This window comes from Bos indicus x Bos taurus, chromosome 3, assembly GCF_003369695.1.
Source record: "Bos indicus x Bos taurus breed Angus x Brahman F1 hybrid chromosome 3, Bos_hybrid_MaternalHap_v2.0, whole genome shotgun sequence".
Taxonomy (NCBI): domain Eukaryota; kingdom Metazoa; phylum Chordata; class Mammalia; order Artiodactyla; family Bovidae; genus Bos; species Bos indicus x Bos taurus.
Window position 1 is genome coordinate 58563290 of NC_040078.1, and position 25452 is coordinate 58588741.

The 25452-nt window shown below is 41.5% G+C and overlaps 1 protein-coding gene and 1 long non-coding RNA gene across 5 annotated transcripts in view; one reads left to right on the forward strand and one right to left on the reverse strand.

The window, feature by feature from the left end:
* The window catches only part of ZNHIT6 (zinc finger HIT-type containing 6), a 65908-nt gene extending 58270 nt beyond the window's left edge, over nucleotides 1-7638 (forward strand). The window contains exon 10 of the mRNA XM_027536672.1: nucleotides 2751-7638. Within this exon, the coding sequence (XP_027392473.1) occupies nucleotides 2751-2791 (41 nt within the window). The 3' untranslated portion in view covers nucleotides 2792-7638. The remainder of the gene's footprint in view (nucleotides 1-2750) is intronic.
* A 4182-nt stretch (nucleotides 7639-11820) lies between these two features.
* LOC113889676 lies at nucleotides 11821-23563 on the reverse strand. 4 transcript variants are annotated; one of them, XR_003510317.1, is made up of 7 exons: nucleotides 22455-23563; nucleotides 22167-22278; nucleotides 18648-18788; nucleotides 17858-18044; nucleotides 17307-17517; nucleotides 17048-17164; nucleotides 11821-15470 (listed from the first exon to the last, which is right to left on the reverse strand). It is a non-coding gene; the product is annotated as an uncharacterized LOC113889676 (long non-coding RNA). The 4 variants fall into 4 exon arrangements; XR_003510318.1 differs by lacking the exon at nucleotides 22167-22278; XR_003510316.1 differs by having other exon boundaries at nucleotides 22167-23563.
* Between the last annotated feature and the right edge of the window lie 1889 nt (nucleotides 23564-25452).

Here is a 25452-nt window from a genome sequence, read left to right on the forward strand (position 1 = left end):
AACCTTATGAAGTAAAATTTGGTATTTTTTGGTGGTTGTTCGATATTTGACTTATTTACATGAACCTCAAGTGACTTGCACTTTCAGTATAGAGGATCATTTAGAGCTGCTGTGGCAAAGGACTGAAGACGATCGAGCAGGATTTTAAGGACCATGTCAGTATTGTCACATCATGAATACATGGACTCTAAAAATAATGCCAGGTCTTCCTGTAGATGCATTTCTTTGTGTAAGCACTTCAAGGTGTCTTTTTCTTTGTACATTCTCACAGCACTGGATATTCTACAGGGTGGTCCCTTAGTGCGGGGGTGGGGGGGGAGGGCAGAAAGGGGGTATTATATAAGAACGGGGCATTTTATTTGGAAAGCCTTGAAATTTTTTCTCTCTCCAGAGGCAAAAAATGTTGGATTTTGATCTCAAGTTCATAGCAAAGGTGTCTCTCTTCTAGTTTGGGGAATGTGTGTTTCTGGCCTGGGATTCAGTTGTTTTCACATTTGATGATTGTTAAAATGTTTGTTATGAGTATAGATGGCCATAGTTTATTTTTTTAAAAGTCTGCCTCCATCTATGGACAATAGACAAGTTTTGTTTGCTTTTGGCTTTTTATGAAATGGAAAAGGTTGACTGGAAAAGGTTAAGCAGTTAGTGTAGCCGCACCGGATTGGAGGCGTAGAGTGCTGTCCCCACACCTTGTATCAGTCCAGTGGAAGTGCTCAGAATGGTGTTTCTTGTCTCACAGGTCCTGTTTGCCAAACTTAGCTGGTAGATTTAAATGACACAGTAAAGGCATGCTACATTTCAGACTAAGGAAAAAGAATGGAGCTCCATTAAAAGAAAAAAACTGGGCAACTTCAGTAAGCAGCAAACGGAAAAGCATCCCAAACTGCAATACCAAACAGCACAAAGCCCATTAACTTAAAAAATTAGCAAAATATTTTTCTCTAATATAACTCAGAATCACAGAATACTTCTGCCTTTTTAGGTTTCCCAGGTGGCGCTAGTGGTAAAGAACCTGCCTGCCAGTACTGGAGACTTAAGAGGTGCGGGTTTCATCCCTAGGTTGGGAAGATCCCCTTGGAGGGGACCATGGCAACCCACTCCAGTATTCTAGCCTGGAGAATCCCTTGGACAGAGGCGCCTAGCTGGCTATTGTCCATAGGGTCTAAAAGAGTAAGACACAAGTGAAGTGACGTAGCATGCACGCACACAACCCAAAAATGATTACTTGAATTAGTGAAAATACTAACTTAGGAGTTACTTATGTATCAGTCCTTTCTTACTTATTTATTTATTTATTTTGATCATGACATGAGGCTTGTGGGATTTTAGTTCCCCAACCATGGATTGAACCTGGGCCCTCGGCAGTGAAAGCACTGGGTCCTAATCACCAAACCATCAGGGAATTCCCACATCAGTCTCTTCTTGGGCCAATAAATCCTTTCTTCCTTTCTCCTGCCTCACTCCTGCTTACCCCTTCTCTTTCCCTTTCTCTTTCTGTGTGTGTGTGTGTGTATGGCATGGTAGGGCAGCAGAGGGGAGGCAGTGGGATGGGGATGGAGTTCAGGCCATCTTTACGGCACGGCAACTTTACAGTGCAATCAGGTCACTGTATGGTTTCATAATGGTTTCAATCCTGAGAAAGCCAGAGGAGAAAACGAATACCTTGTATTCTCATGGAGAGAGACCTGAAGGACTCTGCTAGGATCTTTATGAACTTCTACAAAGATCAGGACCATATCTTGGGTAGAACCTATTTCAATCCTTGTAAAAATGACCTGATGGACACCAGTTTGGTTGCTGGTACAGTGTTACATCTAGGTACCATTGGCAAACCCAAGGAACTTGGCAATTGGAATTTGAAGCAAGATCCAAATTTATGGTTCTAGCATCACCTCTTATTAGCTGGGTCCTTGGCATTCACTCTGCCTCTGAGCTTTATTTTCCTTACCTACACAATGGAGATAAAGGGCTATAAGCCTCAAGCAAATAGTCTGTATTTTAACCATAACAGTTTTCAAAGTGTTTATGTGCTATTTCCTTTTAGCTTCCCTGTACAATAAAATAAAGAGAGTAGTTGTTGTGGTTCCCATTTTGCAAATTGAAAAAAAAAAACAACAGTCTATAAGTTGGAGTAGTTTACAGTTATATTAGTTCAGTATACATGCTACACAGGGGAAATAAATATAGGAGAGAAAGGCCCAGTGTCTATTCTCCTGGAACTCTCCATTAGTGAGTAAATCATAGTTTTGCTGTAGTCAAGACAACTCCTTTAAAGGAGCTCCATTTCTACTCTCAGTCTCCTTTCCTGGGAAAAGAAGGAGATGGCGATTAGCTAGTCTTCTGTCAGCCCACATTCATTCAATATATACTGACCCTCAATTTTAAGTTTAAAAAAAATCCTGGAAAAATTTATTCCAACCACACTTGGCCAGCCTGAGTGATAATAGTGGTCTGTTCAGTGGTGCAAGTATCGGATCCTGCCCACACTGTGAAGTGACCATTCCTGAGTCTTCCGCAGAGTCAGGAAGGATGTTACCTCACAAAATATAATTGCCACTTTCAGACATCATTTCTGTATTTATTGTGGCCAGAATTGTATATCTCAGCTGCCTGGGACATGACATGGTTTGTCTGTCCCCATGAGCAGTGCTGTTGGTATGAATCAGAAGGGAGGAGAGAAGAGGGAAAAACAGAACAGGCTAAACAGAAACAGTATACACTCTTGACTGTATGTTTACTTACTTTTTCAGTGAAAAGTGAATCTACTAAGAACATTGGTGATGAAAATTGAGCACTTCTTTTGGAGGAAGAATGTGACAGTACCCAGATAGTGGCAGAGGACCTTGTTGGAAGATTTGGGGGTACTTTCACTTGGTCATTGGAAAGTTTTGTTTCTCTGAAAAGTGATTAAACCATCTTGGAAAAAAAAATGTTTTAATGTATTTTCTAGCTTCCTGAAAAGCTTAGACTTTAATATGCTTTATTCTGTAGGCTGAAAACTGTGTTAGTTTGATCCAAGGATCCTGCGTTAGCCAAAAGTTGGCATTCTCTTTAGCGGAACCTCACTAAGAAGGGCCATGTGGCACACCAGCTAGCCACAGGAGGACTGGTCTCTCAGATGCCCATTCTTGTCCTTGGGATTTGTGTGTAACTTAACCTCTTGAGACAACTGAATGGATCTTCTACTTGGGTGGCACCTGGTATGATGTCCTATGTAAAAGATTGTGTAAGTACTAGGAACTTCTATTTCTTACAGTCAGTTCAGAAAAGCAGCGATTCCGCATTGTTGTTTGAACCATCAGTGCTCGCGAATCTGGCTGTCCTTGTCCACACAGTGAGCTGTGTCTTACTGTGAATTCTGTGCCTTTCACCCCATTCCAACTCTCCTCTTGGCATTACCACACAGGGTGTTGTGATGAGCAGTTTAATGCTGTGTTTGGAAACATCTAACAATAGCTAAAGAAGAAACACTTGGAACTCTTCAAAGTACTTTTGGAATGTGTATGTGTATTTATGTATATACATGATTTAATTTTTACCTTATGGCAGCTCTGTATACATTATGATCTCACTTATTAAAATTAAAGTTTCCTAGTTTTATTGGAATTTATAGTTATGAAATTGCAATATGACTATAAAAGATTATTACATCTGTATTGCATCTGTGTGCTTAATGGTTAAGAAAACAAATGATAAAATTGAATATCAATGTAATTCATTTTTAGTTTACAATTAAGAAAAGTTTTAGACCAAAAAGAAACCAGAGATATTCATTAAAAGAGACTTGGAAAGATTAGAAATAGGAAAAGATAATGAGAACATTATAAGCACAGAAGAAACTTATAGAATACAAATATATGTAACTTGGGGTAGAAATTGGAGAAGAGCATCTAAAGACAGTAATGGCCCAAAGACCTTTGATATAGAGTAGTGGTAGAAATGTGATTCATAGACAGTAAAGGTTAGGCGTTTGAAAAATACATATACTTTCTAAAGCAGCTTCAGGGATCTTCTCCCCATATATAGTAAACACTGTGTGTAGAATTATGTTTTTCACAATAATTACAGGATTGAAAACTAAATGGGATTTCACAATCTTAACAGTGAGATTTATCTTCTTGAGACAGGCAAGAAAGATAATGAATTGAATCAGACATGTCACAGAATTGTTACTGGGAAAAGTGGGATAAAGTATACAAAAAGAACATGTGATCTGAGTGTCAGGGTGGAGAGGAATTTCCTGACAGTGAAATCTGTTATGATGTAGTCTCATTTCCAAGAAAAGTGTTGAGTTCCATCCCATCTAGAATTTAAGTTGAAAAACTGGACGAAAACCAAAGGATTTATCCTGTACTTTCCCTCCTGGGGAGGGAAAAAAAAAACAGAAAAAACCCCACATGATCTAATGCATCTTTACCATATCTATTGTCTGGAATTCTGTTAGACTTTAAATTATGGACTATTCCTTAGGAAAGAATATAGCAGAGTTCCCTTAATATAACTATCAGATCATTTGATTAATATGCACATTTATTCCCCCAGAATTTACAATAAACGTGTTTTAGTGAATAACTGTGTCAGCTGCTTGGATGGGGTAAACTTGGAATAATTCACTGAGAGCCCTTTAAGTTTGTAGTATTAAAACCCAATTTCTTTTTTAGAGGCCTTCACCATTTTGGATTCCTGACAAATTCTGATGAATGAACAAACTCCCTGACCCATGTTAAGTTCAACATCCTGCATTTCATTCACGAACCATATTTTAAAAGGAGAAAGGCTCCACCTGGCCTTCTTTATTTTTTAAACAATGATTTCAAAGGGAAGGTAGGCCTTTCATAATTGCTAATTATTACATATGGGATTAATAGACATAAATTTACAGTAAACAAAACTTGCACCTGTTCATATTATAAATAGGAATTAAAGAGAGTTACTATAATATTCCTAAGTGTAGTTGAGCCAATTTGTTTCATTGTAGCAAGTGATAGAATTCAGGTTTCAGGATGTTAGTGAAATGCTAAACATATAATGCCAACAATTTACTTTATATGTTTTCTTTAATTTGTTTGGCATATACAGTGTGTTGTACCTGACTTCATATCAGGCATTAAATTTTAAGTAAAGATAACCTAAGCTGCTTTTATTTAGTCATAAATGACTGTATTAAAATGTGTTAGGTTTATTTTCAGGTAGGTATTGAATACTTTTATTAACCAATCATCCTTCAACTGCAAGTGTCAAAAACTCAAACTAGAGTCAGCATGAAAGGCAGTTCATTGACTCCTGTGCTGGGAAGTCCGGGCATGACTGGGTCCAAACAACAAAGAAGCCATCTGTGTTTCCATCTCCCATACTTGACCCTGCTTTTCTTTTTTGTCCATGGATTGGTTTTCTTTCCCAGGCAAGCTTTCTCTTTGGGGATGCCCACTTTGGAGTGAGGTAAGGATAGTAGGTGACAGCTGTCGACGGTTTCAGCTTACATCATCATACAAAGCTTGGCAGCAAGTTATATAAAACTGGGGGTAAGAACTTTCATTTTAACCAGATTAGATCACATTAAATCCCTGAGCTGATGAGGAGTTCCCCGAAAGGAAGGGGAAATTACCAAAAAAAGGAAGGGTGTAGGGAACAGTAGAGGAAAGGTGGTTCCTGAGGATACAAAAGAAACAAATAGATGTCCATTGCACATTTATTGGAATTTAAGTAGCAGGGGGTTTCTGATTTGAAATCACTTAAGGAGTAAAATTCAGAATTAATCTGGAGGCCTTCATTGGCTTTAACTAGAGATTTTAGTTCCTACTTGTGCCATTGCTGCTGAGTTGCCATTATAGGCTTTTTTTTTTTTAATGCTTCCCATTTGTGTTTGACATTATGTTGCTACTGGTTTGATCAGATGCACCGCACCAGTCTGTTTCCAAAATGGGGTTTGGAAATTGCCCATTTCATCAACATATGAGAAATACTGATTTTGAAATTAGAGTTGTACTGGAGGATAATGCTTCAAAAAAATGAAGACTATTTTAGTAAAAATAGACCCTTAAACCTCTGAGGATCTGTACCTCATTACAAAATATTTTCTTTTAACTTTGGTCAACTGAAAGCTATCTAAAGTATGTGTGCATGTGTTCTTTAAAATGAACTAAAGTGTGGGCATTTTCCATATTGAAGTGTGGTGAGCTGCACTCATTTTGAACTTCATAACCAAATGCATCCTTTAGCCTTTGATAAGCTGCTACACAATTCTGCTATCGCCAGTTTTGTTTTCTTAATGAATACAATACCACTTACTCTTCATGACTGGTCCCCAACCTAATTTTACAGCCATTTCTTTCCTTTATCTCCACCCTTTAACTTCAGTCTCATAAAACAACAAAAACGCTACCATATATACATCCCAAGCATTTCCCCCCCAAGTGCCTTTCTCCTTGTTCATAATCTCCATATGAGCATATTCTCCCTACTCTCTGAGACTCAGCTTGACCAGTCGTGGCTGTGAGCCTCTCATGCAGAACCCATAGTTATGTTCACACTGCATGGGTCTCCTGATAGGCAGATGCTCATGCCACACTGCCTGTTAAGTGTTTTTAATATCACACTGATAATAAGGTTAATAACTAGCATATATTAATAGCTTACTAAATACCATGCACTATTCTGACACTTGTGAGCCAGGCCTATGTCTGTCTTGTACATCTAAGAAAATAGCAGGAGCCCAGGAGTCTCTCAGGTAGTCAGTGCCCATCTTAGCACCCTTCTCTTGAGATTAACTCACCCTCTGCCTCCCCACTTCCTGAGACAGCCTACCATCTCCTCACCCACCTTCACTCTCTCTTTCATGTTCCTTGCCTCCACCAAGAGTTGGGATTTGAGCCCACGTGCATTTGTGAACAGGGGCTCAGGTGGAAAATGGAACTGATTCATGTTATGTTAGCATCATCGATGGGGTTTAAAATAAATCCATTTTACAGATGAGAAAACCAAGGCAATAGAGGTTCAAACTTATTACACTGTTAAATGATGAATGATGGGTGTTCGATATTTTCCTTCTCTTAATTCCTCTCAGAACCTGGTATTATCTTTCTTCCTGTCTATATAATTATTGCTCAAATCGTTGTTTAACTGGTCTTGAAGGCCAAATCTGTGGTTGATAATTATGGCACAATATCAAGCAGTTTCTGGCATAAAGTAGGATCTCAGTAAAGACTGGATATTGAGATAAGTTGGGAGAAGTAGGGAAGCTCTCTAGGTTGAAAACAATTTTTAAGGTTTTGTTATAGATTGATATCTCTCAGTCTATAGCAAAGCCCCTGACTGATAGGTTAGTATTATTGTCTAAAAGCATAGAACATAGGCACCATTCTAAGCACGTTACAACTGTTAATCACGGATTCTTCACAGTCCGGTGAAGTAAGTACTGCTGTGTTTCATTGACTGCACAGTGTCATTAGTGATAAGATGCGCCATTTTATTAACAAAACAATGCTGCCAATTAAATTGTGACAATGCTTTTTAGAAAATTTAGAATGCTTATGCAAAAAGCTCTTTTAGGGGTTTTATTTCAATAAATCGCAGACTTTGTCAGTTGTAAGACATACCATTTTGTATAGCACTAAGAATAAAAATACATGGTTCAACAAATTGTATGACACATCCTGACTTGAGATGTTAAAATATGGAAAAAATAGCTAGAATTGATGTAATGTGATATTGAGACAAACATATCATTCTGTGCTTATATTTTAAATAAGTGAAATTAACTGGGTAAGGCATTCCTAAAACTTCATAGTCTGACCTTTATGACTCAGACCACATGATGCAGCAATTCTTAATGAACTGCTCCACCACTGTCTGTGCAATTTCCTTCAAAGTCACTAACACCCATTCTGCAAGTTCTGATGCTGGTGTTTTAATCAGAAGGTATTTAACAGAAAGGTTTTGGTCAACTGTTATTTAGACAATGGTCTGTGGAATGAGGGCTTCCCGGGTGGCATAGTGGTAAAGAATCTACCTGCAATACAGAAGACACTAAAGACATGAGTTTGATCCCTGGCTTGGGAAGATCCTCTGGAGGAGGAATGGCAGCCCACTCCAGTATTCTTGCCTGGAAAATTCTGACAGAGGAGCCTGGCAGGCTCCAGTCCATGAGGTCACAAAGAGTCAGACACACACCCATTCTACACGTTCTGATGCTGATGTTTCCTGATCTAAAGGTATTTAACAGAAGGATTTTGGTCAGCTGTTATTAAGACGCTGGTCTGTGGGATGAAATATTGAAAGATTGCTGATGTCCATGTGTGCCACCAGAGACAACCACACATGCCCAACAATGACACGTACATCATGACTGTGGCCTGGCCAGCGGCCTTTGTTAAGGCCCTGAAGATTTCAAGAATGTTAAAATGTGGGTTCCAGAGTCAATAAAGTACAGTACCGTCATCCCCATTTTATATAGGAAAGGAAATTAAGGTCCAAACCAGATGGGTTACATGGAAATTCACTAGGCGGGCCACGATTTAAACCAAGGCAAGTCGGGCTTCACAGGTCATGTCCTTAACCATTAGGTTAATTGGACTCCTGGATGGGCTCTGCCTAGGTCATCAAGTCATCCTGAAGTCATACTATGTTTCATAATGATTTCGAGATGACATTACAGTTTACTGCTACTTAAAAGTGGATAATTATTCTAATAGGCTACTTTACCTAACAAATTTTTTGAAAAAATAGGACAGTTTCTTCAGAGTTTGTGAAACCGCTTTTCTTGGAGGTTTTTCTCGCCGTTGATGGACAGTGGGCTGTTTCTCCTAATGTTTTCAGTTCCTGTCTTGAGTCTTTCATCCATGTTACTCATATTTTGCTGGTTTGGGCATAAAAACTTCAATCACTTCAGTTAGTTTGAAACCAGCTGTTAATGCTAGTGCCAGCTTCTTTCAGTGGGATCCAAGATGTTAGTCTCAAGTCTGTTTCACTGTCCATGATGGATTATGCACTGCTGAACTGAGCACTGCTCAGAACTGTTACAACTGACCTCAGGGAACATGGCTGTCCAGGACTATATTGTAAAGGGAGCCCACATGGAAAAGACATAAGGACACAAAGACAGCTGTTAATGATTGTTGGGTTGACCTTATGTTGAGCTGTGGCAGGAACATGTGCTTGGCATACTGGTGAATCCAACTGAGAGCTGGTGGGCATTGCTTCTGGACAGGACAGGCTTGGGGAGCTAGGACAACCATAGGAGAGGAGGTGTAATCTCAGGACCTGTTGGAAATCTTGAGAATGACTTCAAAAGTGGAAACAGGATAGTTGGAGAAAATCCATGAAAAGACAAAGGCCTTGTAAATAGTGAAATCTGAGTCTTAATTCTTAATTTCATGAAAGCAAGTGTTCATGCTCTAAACTGTATAACCAAGGAAAGTAAACTAAGCCTCTTAATTTTTAAAAGGGAAATTTCCATCCCCCTTGGGTAGGTAATGCAGTGTTCATCAAATAACTGTTTCACTTTGTATCTCAGAAAAGCTTTCCTTCTCCCAGTTTTCTGCTAAGTATTCTCAGTTATTTTTACCATGAGAAGAGATTGTCACATATCACCTCTTGGTATGATTTCTTTTGGCTCTTTTGAACAGTTGATTCTAGTTTAAGTCTATACAGAATGATTCTGTGGTGCAAAGACAGTCCCTGAAGCCCAATAACTTCTTATTTTTCCTAGAACCATGTAGTCCTATCCTTGACTGCTGCTCTGTGTTCCTAAAGAAAAACAGTAGAGTCTGATCTCTGTGTTTTGAAGTTTTAGCAGTTGGTTAACCAGATGCTGTGATGTTGTGCTTTGGCGCCCCCGCCAATGTAGAAGAGACAGCAACTTTTTCCATGTTCCTGACAGATTGGAAGGTGTTTTTTCAAATCCCCTGCTTCAGATCTCTCCCTGGAAAGGTTGGTCGGTTGTTCAGCCAACACCCTTGGCCTGCGTAACGAGTGCAGCTTAGAAGCCTGCACTTAGTTCTTGCCACATTTGGACCCTCACAAACAAAACTTCTAAGCATTGGAAATGGAAAACTTGAGGTGGCCAGGAAAGCCAAGTGAGAGCAGGCATCCAGTCTTCCAGGTAATGAATTAATGCGACTCCGCAAGAAGGAAGCTACTGTTTGTGGCTGACCTGTGTGTGGACAGTCAAAGGGAAAGCATGATCCAGGTGTTCTTTTCTCACTTTCTTAAGTGCCAAGACCTGTTGGGAGGTTTGGTTTGATTTTTTTTTCCTAAGCAATCAAATCTTCCTTTCCCCTACCAAACTTCCGTGCCCCTTAGGAGCATGAAGGACAGCAAGTTCTTTCTTAACCCGTCAAACAGTACTTAATTTGAAATCCTATAACTTAGTCTATTCAAAAGGACTTTAAAATATTTTGTAATCTCCTTTAGTCCTGTTTAAGATTTCTCCAAAGGGTGGTAGTGAATCTGTAAAGCTTAGGCCAAGTGATGGTCCAAGTATAAATTAAAGAGTATGGTAAAATGTGTTGTTTGCTACTCAATATGCATCCCCCTTCTCGTAACACTACCTTGAGTTTCTTTGGGAAGCTAGCAGCTCCTTCTGTTCACAGTGATCTGGTTCAGATGGAATTAAGACCAACCCTAGCTCTAGGGTGGGTTTTCAGCAGCCTCAACAGATCCCACTCCCGTGATCCTGCGTTTGGTTCAGAACTGTGCAGGTGACCTAAGCTGGTGCAATCCAAGAGACCTACAGAACAGGCAGATAGAATCTCCCCTACTATAAAGATGCACGTTAAAAGCAGGTTAGCTTGTTTTGCTACCGTAAGGGGAGCCTGCCTGAGACTGGTGACAACTCAGAGGGAAGCTGATTGAATCTAGATTAAGCCAAACCCATATATCCCTGTGTAGTGCTCAGTTACATTACCCATTACATTCCTCTTTTTTCCTCCCTTAATCAAGCTTGTGTAAGTTAGATTTTCTGTCAACTGTCAGAATTTAATACCAGGAAATGAAGTGTGGCAAGTTGCAGCCCCTGGATTATAGAACTGGATGAATGAAGATAGTAGAACTTCTGGGTGCTAGTGAGGATTAAGTTGGTCTGTAAAAGGAAAAATAATCTTAACGGGCCCTTTATGGACAGTTTGTGGAAGTTGCACACAGCACTTCTGTTGATATCCCATATCCAGAACTTGGCTGTATAGCCACACCTGCTTTCAAGGGAATGGGAAGAAGTCCTTCTGATTGGCAATGTGCCTAACTAAAAATTGTGAACTCTTCTTACTAAGGAGGATAATTAGATGGGTATTGGGACAATAACAGTCTTTAACACAGTCAGTTATTGGCAGTTCTTGGTTTGTGGTAAATTGTTTAATGTACACTGGGATTTTCAGCCCATGTGACTCTCTGGGCAGCAGCATTCAGGGACTTGGAAAGTTCAGGTTGTAGGAATGTAGTGGTTGCAGGTTGAAGCCTCTGTACATTTTACAAGAGCTAATGCCTCTAAAACCAAGAAGGAATGAAATAAGGCTTTGCTACAAAAAACAGTTTCTGCCTGTGACCCAAGTCAACTGAGTGTATTCATCTGGATCCTTTGCTGAATAGAAAAGCCAGATTCCTTGTAAAATTAAATTAGTTTGAGCAAAAGAAAAAAGAAGGGAAAAGTACAATAAAGACAGATTGTTATTGTTGTTTATTCGCTCGGTCATGTCTGACTCTTTTGCAACCCCATGGACTGTAGCCTGCCAGGCTCCTCTGTCCATGGGATTTCCTAGGGAAGAATACTGGAGTGGGTTGCCATTTCCTTCTCCAGGGGATCTTCCCAATCCAGGGATCAAACCCTGGTCTCCTGCATTGACAGGAGGATTCTTTAGCCACCTGGGAAGCCCAAAGAAAGATTAGGACCTAGAATAAGTGTGATCTCCCATACCTCTTCTAGAATCCTCTTGCTGCACCCTCCTGACCTGTCAAAAGGGACAGCCGTGCCTCTTGAACAGATGCAGCGGGTGTGCAGCCCTCCAGCAAAGGAAGAGTAGCTCCAGGTCATTGCATTGCATTGCCCCCAAAAGAGACCAATATAGAGGCAGAAGCCAGTAATTTACAGCCACCCCAAATCTGTGTTCTAAATGAAGCTATAAATCAGCTAGATCTCTACTTTTATTACTAACTCATGGAACTGACCTGTGTATTATCAGGGTTATCCAGAGAAGCAGAACCAATAGGTATATATGTAGAGAGAGAAACAGATTTATCAGGAACTGGCTCATGTGATTATGGAGTCTGGCAAGTCCCAAGATCTACAAGGTAAGTGCTCAAGCTAAGACCCAGGAGAGCAGATGTTTCAGTTTGAGTCTGAAGGAATGTCCCTGTTCAAAGGTAGTCAGGCCAGAGGGATTCTGTCTTACTCAGTGGGTGGTCAACCACTTGGCTCTAATCAGGCCTTCAACTGATTGGCTGAGGCCCACCCATATTAGGGAGAGTAGTCTGCTTTACTGCCTCTTCTGATTTAAATGTTAATCTCATTCCAAAATATCCTTACAGAAACATCCAGAATAATGTTTTACCAAATATCTGGGTACCCCATGACCCAGTCAAGTTGATACATAAAATTAACCATCAAAACCAGAAACACATAGATGGGAACCAGTCTGAAAACTGTCCTTGGAACCCCTTCCCCCACTACAGATGCACTCCCATTTATACCAGAGAGCAATGGTATTTAAAGCTGTGCTGTCCTATGAAAAGGCTCTCTCACAGAAACAGCGGACAAGGGGATCCTCTTAGAAAGTGCAAACTGAGGCAGCCCCAGACCACCACTTCCCTGCAAAATAGGGGGTCTTTGCCACTTTTGTCCAAAAAGATTGTAATATGTGTGAGGCCTGGTAGCCACTGGATGTCCTTTGCAATTTGGAATTTTTCTGTTTTCCCTGTCCTAATATACATAGGGTGTGGCTTAACTTCTTATTTACCCACAGATCACTGAACAAAGAAGAATCACTTGACAAGATTTGCACACTGACATGAAATATTGAACTTGGATCTAGCTTTAGTAATGGAGTTTCACATGATGTCCCTGTAGAGAAGTATCATGCCCTGTGTGTGTGTGGAAGCCATGGGTTGCTGTCAGGCAGCCAAAGGCTGGACCAGGCAACGTTTCTGAGTCCTGTCTGGTTCTCCACATTTCCTCTGAGAGCCACTTCCCCATATCCTCAGCTGCAGGGCTGGTTGGGATTGATGCCCACCTTCCCATTCCGTCTCAGCCACAGTCATTGGTTCAGGAATGGGCATGGAAATCCATACCAGAGTGAGCCTCCAATTTTTGCTAGGACTGCTAGAACTCCATCTCTCTTCCTCACTAGCCTAACTCATGGGGATGTCACCATTTTTGCTGCCACAGGGGACCCAGCGTGAGAAACTAGAAGCAGAGTTAAGAGATGGATCCTGGTTATAACATTTTGCTTTCATTTTGGAGTCATTCTGGAGGGCTTTCCCCTCATTTGCAACAACAACAAAATTTCCTAAGTGACATAGAGAATGTGAGGAAACTCAAACAAGCACCTCTTTTTAGTGGTCTTGTTGTCTTTTCCAAGGAGCTTTCTTTCCCCTGTGTGTCATGACCTTTAAGGTCTCTGCAAAACCACAGAATTGTAGGATCTTAGAACCAAAAGGACCATAGAAATCAACTAGTCCAGGACCTCGAAAGACGCTTCAGGGGTTTAAGCAAGGTGATTTTTATGTGATTCATGAAAATTTTTTTTATTTTAAAAAATATAATTATGAATCCTAGTAAAATATAACTAGCATTTTCACATTAAACTTGTGATTTAACAGGTTTCGTAATCCTTTTACTGAAGGGAAAATTGAAGCTTTGAGAGATTACTGGATGTTTTAAGGATTGCCCAGATGGTGAATGAAGGGTGAGAGATATTAAATGGAGAATCTTATAACTGGAAGGGAGCCTAGAGGTCATGAAATTACCCTTGCCCACCTCCAATTTCAGAATTTATCTGAAGCATCTCATAAGTGGTCATCTAGCCTCTTTTTGCATATCCTGAGGATGGAAAGTTTATCACCATTAGAGGCAGCACATTCTGTTTTGGAAGTTTTGATAGAAAAATTCTCCCGTATACTGAACCAAAATCGGCCCCTTGAAATTTCTTTCCATTTGATTCCAGTTTTTCCCTCTGAAGCTACTCCCTGGCTTCAAATGTTTCAAGACACTTAATCCTGCCCTCTTCCACTTTTCCCTCAATACACACATCAGATCTATTCATGAAATGTGGTTTTCTCACTTTTTTTTTCTTAATTTAACACCCAGATGTCTTTGTTACTATTAAAGCTGTGTGGCTAGAACATGACTTAATACATATACAGTGTAGACTAAACTAGAGCTGTCCCCCGCTTTGTCTTAGACTCTATGTTTCTATTCAGGCAGCCTAAGATCACCTTATCCACGGCTGACCATGAAGTAACAACGTCCATCTTTGTTCGCCATCATTCTGCAGTCAGCTGACTAACTGAACCTCAGTTCATGACTTGTCATTTGTTCTCACTCATTTTCATTCTATCATTTCAGCTTGTTGAGATTTTTTTTCCTTTTGGTCTTGATTTCTATCAGCCAATAAATCTAGGAATAACAAAGTATGAGGGTGTCCCTTGAAACTTAAAAGTAATTCAGAGTACCCAAAAATATGGTAAATGTAGAAAATAATAAACATATACAAACTAGTATCCCAGAGATTGATGTAGACTGAAAATATTAATGGATTTAGCATGTATCAATGAGAGATTAGGAGATACTTAGGCAGGTGCTCAACTTTTTTAATATGATGTCCTAACCTTGCCTGTCTAATGTTTCCGCTGGTCAACACCAGAGGCAGACCGTTGAGTTATATTAGTTAAAGGTTTAGCTCAGCATGGGATTTCTTACCAATTTTTCCCTGTTGCAGAAATAAATCTATCTTTGGCCCCTGGGGCCAGTCCAGGATACTGATTGAAGGAACCCATTAGTGAATTAACTAGAACTGAGTTCAAATGCTGACTCTTTGACTTTCTAGTCCTATATCCTCTCACAAGCTGCACAGCCTCTCCGAGCTTCAGCTAACCCAGGAAACAGCACAGTGCCTGTCTCAGGCCAAGAATTACATAGAGTAATATATATAAAGCATCTGGCACATGGTAAACACTTAACATAAGTGGCTATGATTGTTTCTAATTCTCTTAAAACACACACGAAATAATTAGAGGAGTTGAAAATAAAAGTTAGCCCATGGAGACTGGAGCTGTCCATCATGACCTTGTGTACCTGGGTGAGTCAGCTTCTGTCTTGTACTGTCATCAGGACTCTGACAATTTGGTGGAGAAAACTCCTAACCACCCAAAGGCTTTGCATGTTGGGAGGAGCAGTATGAGAGGTTCAGAAGCAGCTTTGATGAAGGAGCCAGCAGAAACCAGCTGGAAATGTTTCCTCCACCACCAGGCAAATGCAGCACTGTCTGGAAGGAAACACAGAAGATACCCGGCCACTAGAAGGTCACTCACTCCTGTGTCACCTGCAGAGTCTTAGGGGACTGAAGGCTTAGGAGTGAAGAGCAAGAAGAGGAGTGGAAGGTAGGCTGTTTCTCTCCCAGTATATTTTTTCCAACCCTGGATTTGCCAGCCCACCTGAATGCAATTCTGAATGTAAGGCAGTTGTGGGTACACGTGTCTGGGCAGGCACAAGCTTCTAAGGATCATGCTTTCAAACAGTAACTGGGCTTGCCAGAGTTGGCCGAGGGTGGCCTCATCTGATCTGAGGATTATTGTCAGGCAGGAGGGGTTTAAATTTTTAAATCCCAGATTTTTAACACATAGGAAAACACCTGGCTTCCTGTGAAATGAATGGCTTCAGTTGGCTTCCTTTTTTTTTTAAAGAGTGATTAGATTTAGTGCTTTTTTTTCTCTTCATCACCAGCTCTAAGGAGCACACAAGCAATGGATGTCCAGATAGATATCCATCTATGGGCCCCATTGTTAGGACTCCAAAGGCTCCCAAGACTTGCACCTTCTCGGGACCCCATGACTTACAGCACCTCTCTTCCTTGCTCCATTCCTTCAGCATTCAGTGCTGCCCCATTGAGACAGAAGTACCAACAGACCTTTTACTTGGAAGTTCCTAGGCTATTTAATTAGTCATTCATCCTATATATTCAAAGGGCATGTGTATGTGTGTCTGTGTGTTTTGCCCTTGGCCACACTGAGTGTTGTGCTTTGTGTGGGGGTTTTCTGTTTTGTTGTGTTTTTTCCCATTTACACAAGGTCACACTCAGAGTTCTTCCTCCCTGAGAGGAGGTTTCACATTCATCACTTAATCTGCCTCCCATTTCCTTCAGTTGGGATCATTCAGCCCTTCCTGAGGTGTTACCATTTTTCCATTTCTTCTTTGCTCCCTCCTTTCTTTTAATAACTCTGGGAGACAGGGAGGCACCTTGTAAAGTTAATTTCCTCAGAAGCTTTCAAAGTAAAGGCATCTCTCAGCCCAGACACCACCACCCCTCTCCACCCCTCAGCAGAGACACACACCCCTCCACGGAGCCTTAGTCACTCTGGGCTGTGCCCGCCACCCAGGCCTCTCCATGCCCAGCTCTGTCTCAGGGGCACAGTGAATTGCTCTGTCTACTGACTCTTTGGCCTGGGTGTGGGGAGCCCAGATGGGAAGAGCCTCCCCCTTTATTTTCCCTGCACCTTCCTCCCATTTTTCACTTCCCAGCTGTGCTCCCCCTTCCTTTCACTGCTTTCAGCTTCTCTCTGGTACTTTCAGGACTTGGGGGCTGGCTCTCTGCCTGTCCCAGGGATGGCATTTCCTCTTCAAAGGCCTGTGGCTGCAGCCACCCAGCTCTAAGGAGCACACAAGACTTTGGAATCACTGTGGCTTTTGCTGCCTGCCTACTTGGAAGGCAGGGGCAGTTTTTTAAAACACCCCTTTGGTTTCTTGGGGTGAAGCTTTTCTCAATCTTGTTTTATTTATGTGAACACGATCTGTGGCTTTTGAATGTTTGTGTTAATGGACTAAGCTGAAAGCATTTCCTCTTACCGGAGAGAGGGCCCCGCACAGCTGGGGGCCAGGCTGCTCAGCTCCGGCGAAAAGTGTCCCAAGAGGAACAAGTTGTCAGCCAAGGAAGTCTGGAGACTGAGAGAAATTCATTGAGACCTGCATGGGCAACAGCGGTCAGAGCTGGGATGATAGACTGGGCCACAGAGCTCAAGAAAAAATCTTTTGATTAATAGGGAAGACTGGACTGGAGGCAACTAGATTTTTGCAAATACATTTTTTAAATTGTGCATATATTTACCAAAACTGTGGTTTTCAACAGCTTGGGTGTCTGATCTTTCCAGCCATATCCCCAGCCTTCTGAGTTACTCCTGGCAGTGTAAAGAAATCCAGCATTTAGCTGATTCCTGAACCATCTGTCCGTAGGGGAGCTGTCATCTGAAAGTGTAGCAGAGTTCTCAGCCTATTGACATGCTTCCTGTGTGTTTCCCTTCCCTTCTTCTCTCTCCGCACTGCAGATGGAAACAGAAACAAAGACCCAAAGGATCCACTGAGTATACGATCTTTCCATAGTTAATGATTGGACATCCTAGTGCTGGTGTGAGGAAAGGAGGCAGGAGAGGGGCAGGTGGCACCAGAGAGGACAGTGTGGAGGGAGGAGGATCCTCAGATTTGCCATGAAGACCGAGGAACAGAGTAGAAAGCCTCGGGGCTGGGGTAGAGTAGCCTTGATGGGCTACTCATCAAGGGGTAGACCCACCATCCCACCAACAACAGCCCATAGCCTGTGTATCCCTGTGTCCAGTGGCCCCAGAAACCTGTGAGCCCTTGCGCTAAAGGTGGGAGACTTACCTGGACAGTCTGTGTGAGGATGTGGGCGCAATGAGGAACATGTCTCCCTGCACACAAGACGGAACTGAACAGATTTAGTTGAGAATCCTTCTATGACCTGGGCCAAACGATGGGTCCGCCAGCAGTGCTGCTTGAGTTAGTAACCTCCTTACAAGCAGGGGCCAGCTGGTGCTGGAGCAGAAAAAAACTGCAGCAGAAAAGAACGGATGTGGGGCTCCATGGGAAACAGTTCTTGAGGCAAACTATTCCAGAGTTCCTTTATTTAAGATATGAGTTCAATGTTGGTGACCCATCTATTCAATCTTCACCCTCTCCTTGGACATCATCTTCTAACTCCTTGGTTTAGTGACCACTGAATCTCTCTTCTGACCTTCAGACCTGACCTAACTGCTTACTTGACATGACAATCACACATGTACTCAGTGTAACACATGGCCAGTTCATTCTTTTCTCTACTTCCGCCTAACCAGCTCCCCTGGGTCATCACTATTCATTCAGTTGCTCACACCAGAAATATCAGAATTATCTTTTTCTCTTTCCTTTTCCCTAATACTCCAACCAGCTACATGATCCTATTCATTCAGCTTTCTCTCTTTATTCTGTCCACATCTCATTCTCTCTTTGGCCACCAAACTAGTCCAAGTTAACATCTTTTCTCATCCAGCTACTACTTTGGTCCTCGGACTGGTCTCTTGGCTTCTCTTCTTATCTCCGCATAGTCCATGCTCTATGGACTTAAAGTACAAATTAAAATAATGTATCTAAAATACAATCTGATTGTATTTCTTACCTGTCCAAAACCTTTAAGTATTTTATATTGCTTTTCAGATAAAATCCCAAGTCCAAATTCCAGCCTTGCTTCCTCCTTCCAGCCTCATCTGTTACTAGGACAGAGACCTTATCTTACAGTTCACTGCTGTTCCTTCAGCACCTAGAACAATGTATAGCACAACATTGCTTTCTATAAGTAGTAGTTGGATGAATGAATGAATAAATAAATGAATACACAGAATTTCTATGTATTCAAGGATAACCAAGTACAATGCAGAGTGAGAGAAAGCCAATATTATAACCCCTCAGGAAAAATTTTTATTCTAAGACTTCAGTGTATTTTTTGCTTTTGGCTGCACTAGGTCGTCATTCGGTGGGCAGGTTTTCTCTAGTTGCGATGCTTGGGCTTCTCTGTTGTGGAGCACAGGCTCTGGAGCACTTCAGTAGTTACTGCACCTGGTGCTCTAGTTGTATTGAGCAGGCTTAGTAGCTCTGTGGCATGTGGAATCTTGGTTCCCCATCCAGGGATCGAACCCTCATTCCCTGCATTAGAAGGCAGATTCTTTTTTTTTTTTTTTAGTAATCTTTTATTTTATTTTATTTATTTTTTGATATCCTTTTATTTTGTTTTTTTTTATATTTTTTTTTATTTTATTTTTTAACTTTACAATATTGTTTTGGTTTTGCCATATATCAACATGAATCCGCCACAGGTATACACGTGATCCCCACCTGATTCTTAACCACTGGACCACAAGGGAAGTCTTGACTTCAGTGTTTTGATCCCAGGGCTGGAATAGTAGAAAATACTTGAGAAAGCATAGCACAAAATGCAAGTTGAATAAGTTGGTCTCCGTTATTCTGCCCCATGGGGTCCCCATTCTGGATATAAGCAGCTTGCTATGCTATCTGAAAGATTATCTATGAAGACTGTGGGAACTGAAGGGTTTACAAGGGGAAGAGAAGAAGTGGCATTTGGAAAGATTAGTGTACAGGATGGTTTTGTCCTGTTTTGGTTTTGGCTGACTAGCATCCACTTCACTCCCTAACAATACCCCAGTTTTCTTTTGAAGAAGGATCTCTTCCTGTTGGATTCAGTCTATTGGGATTGTAATTAAGAGCCTGCCTTCCCTTGAGGCCCAAGTTAAACCAATAGATGCTTTCTCCCTAGAAGCAGACTCTTGAGCACAGAGATCAAGAAATTTAAAACATTTGCTGTGTGGAGGAGACCTTCCAGCCATACCATGCCTGCTATGAGACCAGCAAGGTCTGACTGGGGGCCAGTCATCCCATTAATTAGCCCAGTTGTGGGCTCTCAACCATTACAGAATAAACTTATTATCCATAATTTCGTCAGAGTTGTTTCTGTTGTTTGTAACTGCTAGCGTGATAATGTTGGCACAAGGGAAAATTATCAAAATACATTTCTGACATCTTTGAATGTTCTGGGCCAAAGCCATTATGTAAAGCCAAGAATAAACACCATATGCAATTTGACCTTGGGAGTACAATTATGACTGACTTTCCTAACACGGAAATGTGTAACATTCAAATATGGATCTTCTTAAGCTGTGCTTAGTAGCTCAGTCATGTCTGACTCTCCTCTGTCCATGGAGATTCTCCAAGCAAGAATACTGGAGTGGGTTGCCATTCCCTTCTCCAGGGCATCTTCCAACCCAGGGATCAAACTCAGGTCTCCTGCATTGCAAGCTGATTCTTTACCATCTGAGCCACCAAGGAAGCTCTCTTAGAGATCAGTAGCTGAAAATATCACACTTTGGACTGGTCATCTGTATCTAAAAGAAATACATTAAAAGCACTCCTTCAAATTTGTCTTTCATTGTACCCATAGTAAAAGACTAAAAGTGATCAAACTTACTACTGGTCTGCTGCTGCTGCTGCTGCTAAGTCACGTCAGTCGTGTCCGACTCTGTGCGACCCCTTAGACGGCAGCCCACCAGGTTCCCACATCCCTGGGATTCTCCAGGCAAGGACACTGGAGTGGGTTGCCATTTCCTTCTCCAAGCAGGAAAGTGAAAGTGAAGTCGCTCAGTCGTGCCCGACTCTTCTCGACCCCATGGACTGCAGCCCACCAGGCTCCTCTGTCCATGGGATTTTCCAGGCAAGAGTACTGGAGTGGGATGCCATTGCCTTCTCCATTACTTGTCTGGTAAATACAAATTAAAATAAGTACCATGCTCTTGCCAATCAGTTCTGCCAAAATTTAAAAAAAAGAAAAAGGAAAAAAAGCAGGCAATATCCGTTGTTGATGAGAATGTGAACAAAGGGCATTCTTTCATAGTAGAAGTACAAATTGGTCAGTCTTTCTGGAAGGCAGTTTGGCAGTATCTATCAAAATTCAATACATGTATACCCTTTGACCCAGCAGGTCTACTCTTAGAAATAAAAAGAGTAATACAGGCATAAGACTGCTCAATGCAGCATTAATCTGTCCTATCAAAATATTAGAAACAACCTATGTTCCTTAATAGGTTGAGTACATTTTGGTATAGTTTCATGATTCATTCAGTAGCCATTATAAAGAATGTGATTGCTATGTATGTAACAGTAGTTCATAATATTTTACTGACTGCAAAAAGCAAGTTATAGAATGTGAAGAGAAAAATTCTTTAAAGAAAAAAAAAACTATACACAGACTTTATGTATGTGTATGTAAAGATGTCTGAATGTGTACGGAAAAGATCCAGATGGGTTCGCACTGCAGTTAGTGGTGGCTACATTTGACAAATGGGTAGGAGCATTGGAAGGGGAGAAGAGAGGAAAAGAAAGGAAGTTTGATTTTATATTTTATATATTTTGGTATACCTGAATTTTTATGGCCCTTCTCTTACTCTTGGGATTTAAAAAATTACTTTTTAATTTTCTAAAAACAGAAAAAAGGAGTAAAACTGGTAACATATAAATAAAATAATCAGATAACAAACAAAGTAACCTTTCCAGAGGTCAAGGGTGGGTTCTAACCCACGGGTCTGGACAACAGTCTGGTCTGTCCCAGTAGGTGGAAGCTGAGGGACTAAGCGTACCTAGGTTCTCTGCAAGAGAACCACCTAGGCAAGCCAAAGGAGCTCCTCCTGGAAGCCTTTCCCAGGCTGGGTGAAAATCAACCCCTAAAAGAGTTGGAATTGCACAGCTGATTGTTTTCATTGGCTCTGCCCATCTTACCTTGAATACCTCCTCTCTTGTTCATGAACGTCTAATGTGCCATCATGTTACAGCTGCAACAAGATTCCTGTCTATCTAATGAATTTAATGATACTGACGTAGGTGTCTAACAGACAGCAATTAGATCCTGTTCTGTTCATTGAGATATCGTACCACCAGGTACCTGTTTTTCATGCTGCCTTGTTTGGGCAGAAAGTTTATTTATTTTTTTCTTGTATTCTACTTCATTTCAAAACACATGGTATGTGAAACACACTGTTTTAAAAAAAAAAATCATAAAATGGGGAATGAAAGAAAAATAAGGGTTAAAAACAAAGTTAATCCAATAATGAGGTGGACTTAAAACTACATTTACCTAAAGTTTTCTGTCCTTATAAGTTAAGGGTGGGCCTTCATTTGACTCTGAGTTTCCTAGTTGGCAGAGCGACATGGTAAGGTATAGGGTCAAAGTAACAGTCTTGGTTTTCCTAAGAAATGAAAGGAGAAAGATTTCTCGGCAAGCTTGAATGTATGCATAGCTGAGAAGAAAAGAATCCTACCACAGTCTCATGGATTTTAGAGCTGAATCCTGATTGATGGCAGTCAACTTACAGTTGTTTTCCAAGGCAACAGTAGTTTCCTTCTTTTCTATGAAATAACATACCTTGAGTCACTTGGTCCCCTTGCATCGTGGTCCCTCCTCTCCAGAGAGGAATCCTTGTGCTTTCTCTCAAAGCCATAGCTTGGGGAAGAAAGCTATTTTGTTCAAGTTATTCTTGATTACTTCAGAACTTCCTAAAGCTCCTGTCATGTGGTTCCAAGTTTAACCATAGTCACTTCGGACATGAGTTTGTTTCCACAGTGATGTATGTCAGCAACCACAGAGTAAGCTTGTATTTTTATATCAATATGATACCCTTTGTTTATTTGTTCCTCAGAGGTTTCACTTTCGCTTATGTAATGGGCTAAGGCATTCTTCGGTCATTAACTCATGCTGGGATCTCCTTTTCCTTTGTATCTCTGATGCGTCATATTCTTGACACTTGACTCCTTTGGATCTCTGAGATACAATGCTCTGAGTTAGTGGGCAGGAGTGGGTGGGAGCCAGATGACATGATGACTTCTCCACCCTTCCCCACACAAGAACCGTCTGAGTTTGTCACTGAGTCGTTTCTGAACTCAGACTTTTGACATCCGTCAAAAATCACATCACCTTAAAACTACGGCAGCTACCAAAATCATCAGGGTTACATGGGCCTGGAAGACTGTAAGCTCCCATGCTGAGTTAAGCAACGGGCCCAAAAGAGTCTCCTAAACTCCAGAGTTCCATTGACTCTGCTCCCACAGAGTCTGTGGCTAAAAGTGGTCAGTCCCCCATGCATACCCCCATCCATACCTACACTATAGGAGGATCTTGAAGGAAACATAAGCTGCAAAATAGGAACACTCCTTGGCTTGGGGCTCATTTTCCTGAGCTCCTCCATATTCTCATATATAGCTATCTGCTCAGATGTCTGACAGGAATCTCAAGCTTAACATGCACAAAAAAGAACTCCTGTTTCACATTCCCACCCCACTCCCACCCACGTACTATTCTTCTACTCTTCTCCATCTGGAAAATCGCACAGCTATTCACCCAGCCACTCGACCCAAAAACTTAAGAATCATGCTTAATCCCACCTCCCCTTTCCTTCACCTTTTAAAAGAAAGTGAAAGAAAGAAAGTGAAGTCACTCAGTCGTGTCCGACTCTTTGCGACCCCATGGACTATAGCCTACCATGTTCCTCCATCCATGGTATTTTCCAGGCAAGAGTACTGGAGTGGGTTGCCATTTCCTTCTCCAGGAGATCTTCTCGACCCAAGGATTGAACTCGGGTCTCCCGCATTGTAGGCAGACACTTTACTGTCTAAGCCACCTGCCAAATACAGTGTTTCTATTTCCAAAATATATCTGAGTCCCTCCACTTTTCCCCATACTCATGGCCATCATCCTAGTTCAAGCTGCTGTCATCTCTTGCCTGAATGACTGAAATCACTAACTGGGATCCCTAATTTATTCTTGCTACCACTACAATCTATTACCACACAGTATGCAGGGTGGCAGAATGCGTTGTTCCTGTGCTTAAATCCCTCCAGTGACTTCATGCTGCTCTCAAGGGGGGAAAAATGCTGTTGCTCCTGCCCATCTCTCAGATCACATCTCATACCACTTTTTGTGTCAGCTCTAGACACATTAGCTAGCAAATGAATGGTGAACGAGTGATCTGGATGAAAAGGAAAAAAGAAAAGAGGAGCAACAAGGCCACTGTCAGATTCAGACCTAAGGTACCAAAGAGGAAGCAAGCAGAAAACAATGAGAAGGCTAAGCCGGAGAGACCATCCTGCCCATTCAATAAGCTGGGCACAGTCATGTCTGATTATGAAACATGTTAAGAGTCAGGGGCTTCCCTAGTGACTATAATCATAGATGTCCTTTCCATTTGTTTAGCCCAACCTTAGTTCAAAGTAGCATGGACATAAACTTTAGCCCTGGCCTTGACCGAAGGGCCACACACTCCACTTAGTTGAAAAAGCTCTATCAGTCAATGTGTATCAGTGAGAGTTTATACCAGTGAGGCATCGTAGAGCACTTTGTGGACATGGCCCTGATCAGCTTTCACCTGCCAAATAAGCCTCCTTTCCTTTGGGATCCCCTTCCTCTCACTCTTCAGAGTCCTAGTTCAAAGTCCAGCCTCTGTACTGATCTGAACATCTGCATGAATTTCTGTGTGCACTTCTGGAGGCCGCTGGTCCTTCCTCCTCATCCTGTTAATTTCCTTTTCTTCTCCCTTGCCCGGGTCTTCAGCAGACCTGCCACAAACCGAGAACCCACAGGCTGCCAGGAAACAGTCCTTTTCTCTTGTCTGGAGCATAGAAATACAAGGTTAGATTTGGAACAAAGAACAGGATGACTAGATCAGCAAATGAACCCAAAACTTACAGAGATAAGATGTGCTTAGCCACCATTACAAAGGAATGTCATGGTTTCTTTCCACTTGGTTAGATGGCTTACATTAAAACTTTCAGATGTTGGGTGCAGGTAGTGTCTTTGGGACCAACAAGATGGGAATCTAATTACACATCCCAGGAGGGAATCAGCTAGCAGCTGCAGCTCATCTCAGGTCTGAAGTGTCTCCTCACCCAACTGTGAAAATGACCTAATTGTGTACAGACAACAGCAATTGTACAGGGAAAATAATACAGCAATGCAAATATTCAAACCAAATTGGAAAAGCAAAGTAAGAAGGAGCCAGAAAACATTAGATCATTCAAACTGCAACCTGGCCAAGACAGCATCTGGGCGTGCACCCTCTGTCCAGCTTTTGTTCACATACCATCCCTAATTCTTCTTTGCATTTATAGAATCATGACTCGGTATTTGCACAAAACCCTTTGTGTGGCTGCATTCTAAAGAAAAGATTTTCTCACAGTGTCCCTCCAGCAGGGGCAGAGAATTCCCCCAGTGGAATGCTTTAATAGGCTTCCAGGTCAAAAAGAGCCTTTCTCACTCTGAAGAGATGGGCGGAGGAGTGTGCACCTTTGGCCGGCGTATGTGTTTTAATTGTGTGGCCAGGGCAGGCGGTGCTCACTTTCCTTCCTCACTGGGTCATTTCCACTTTAGT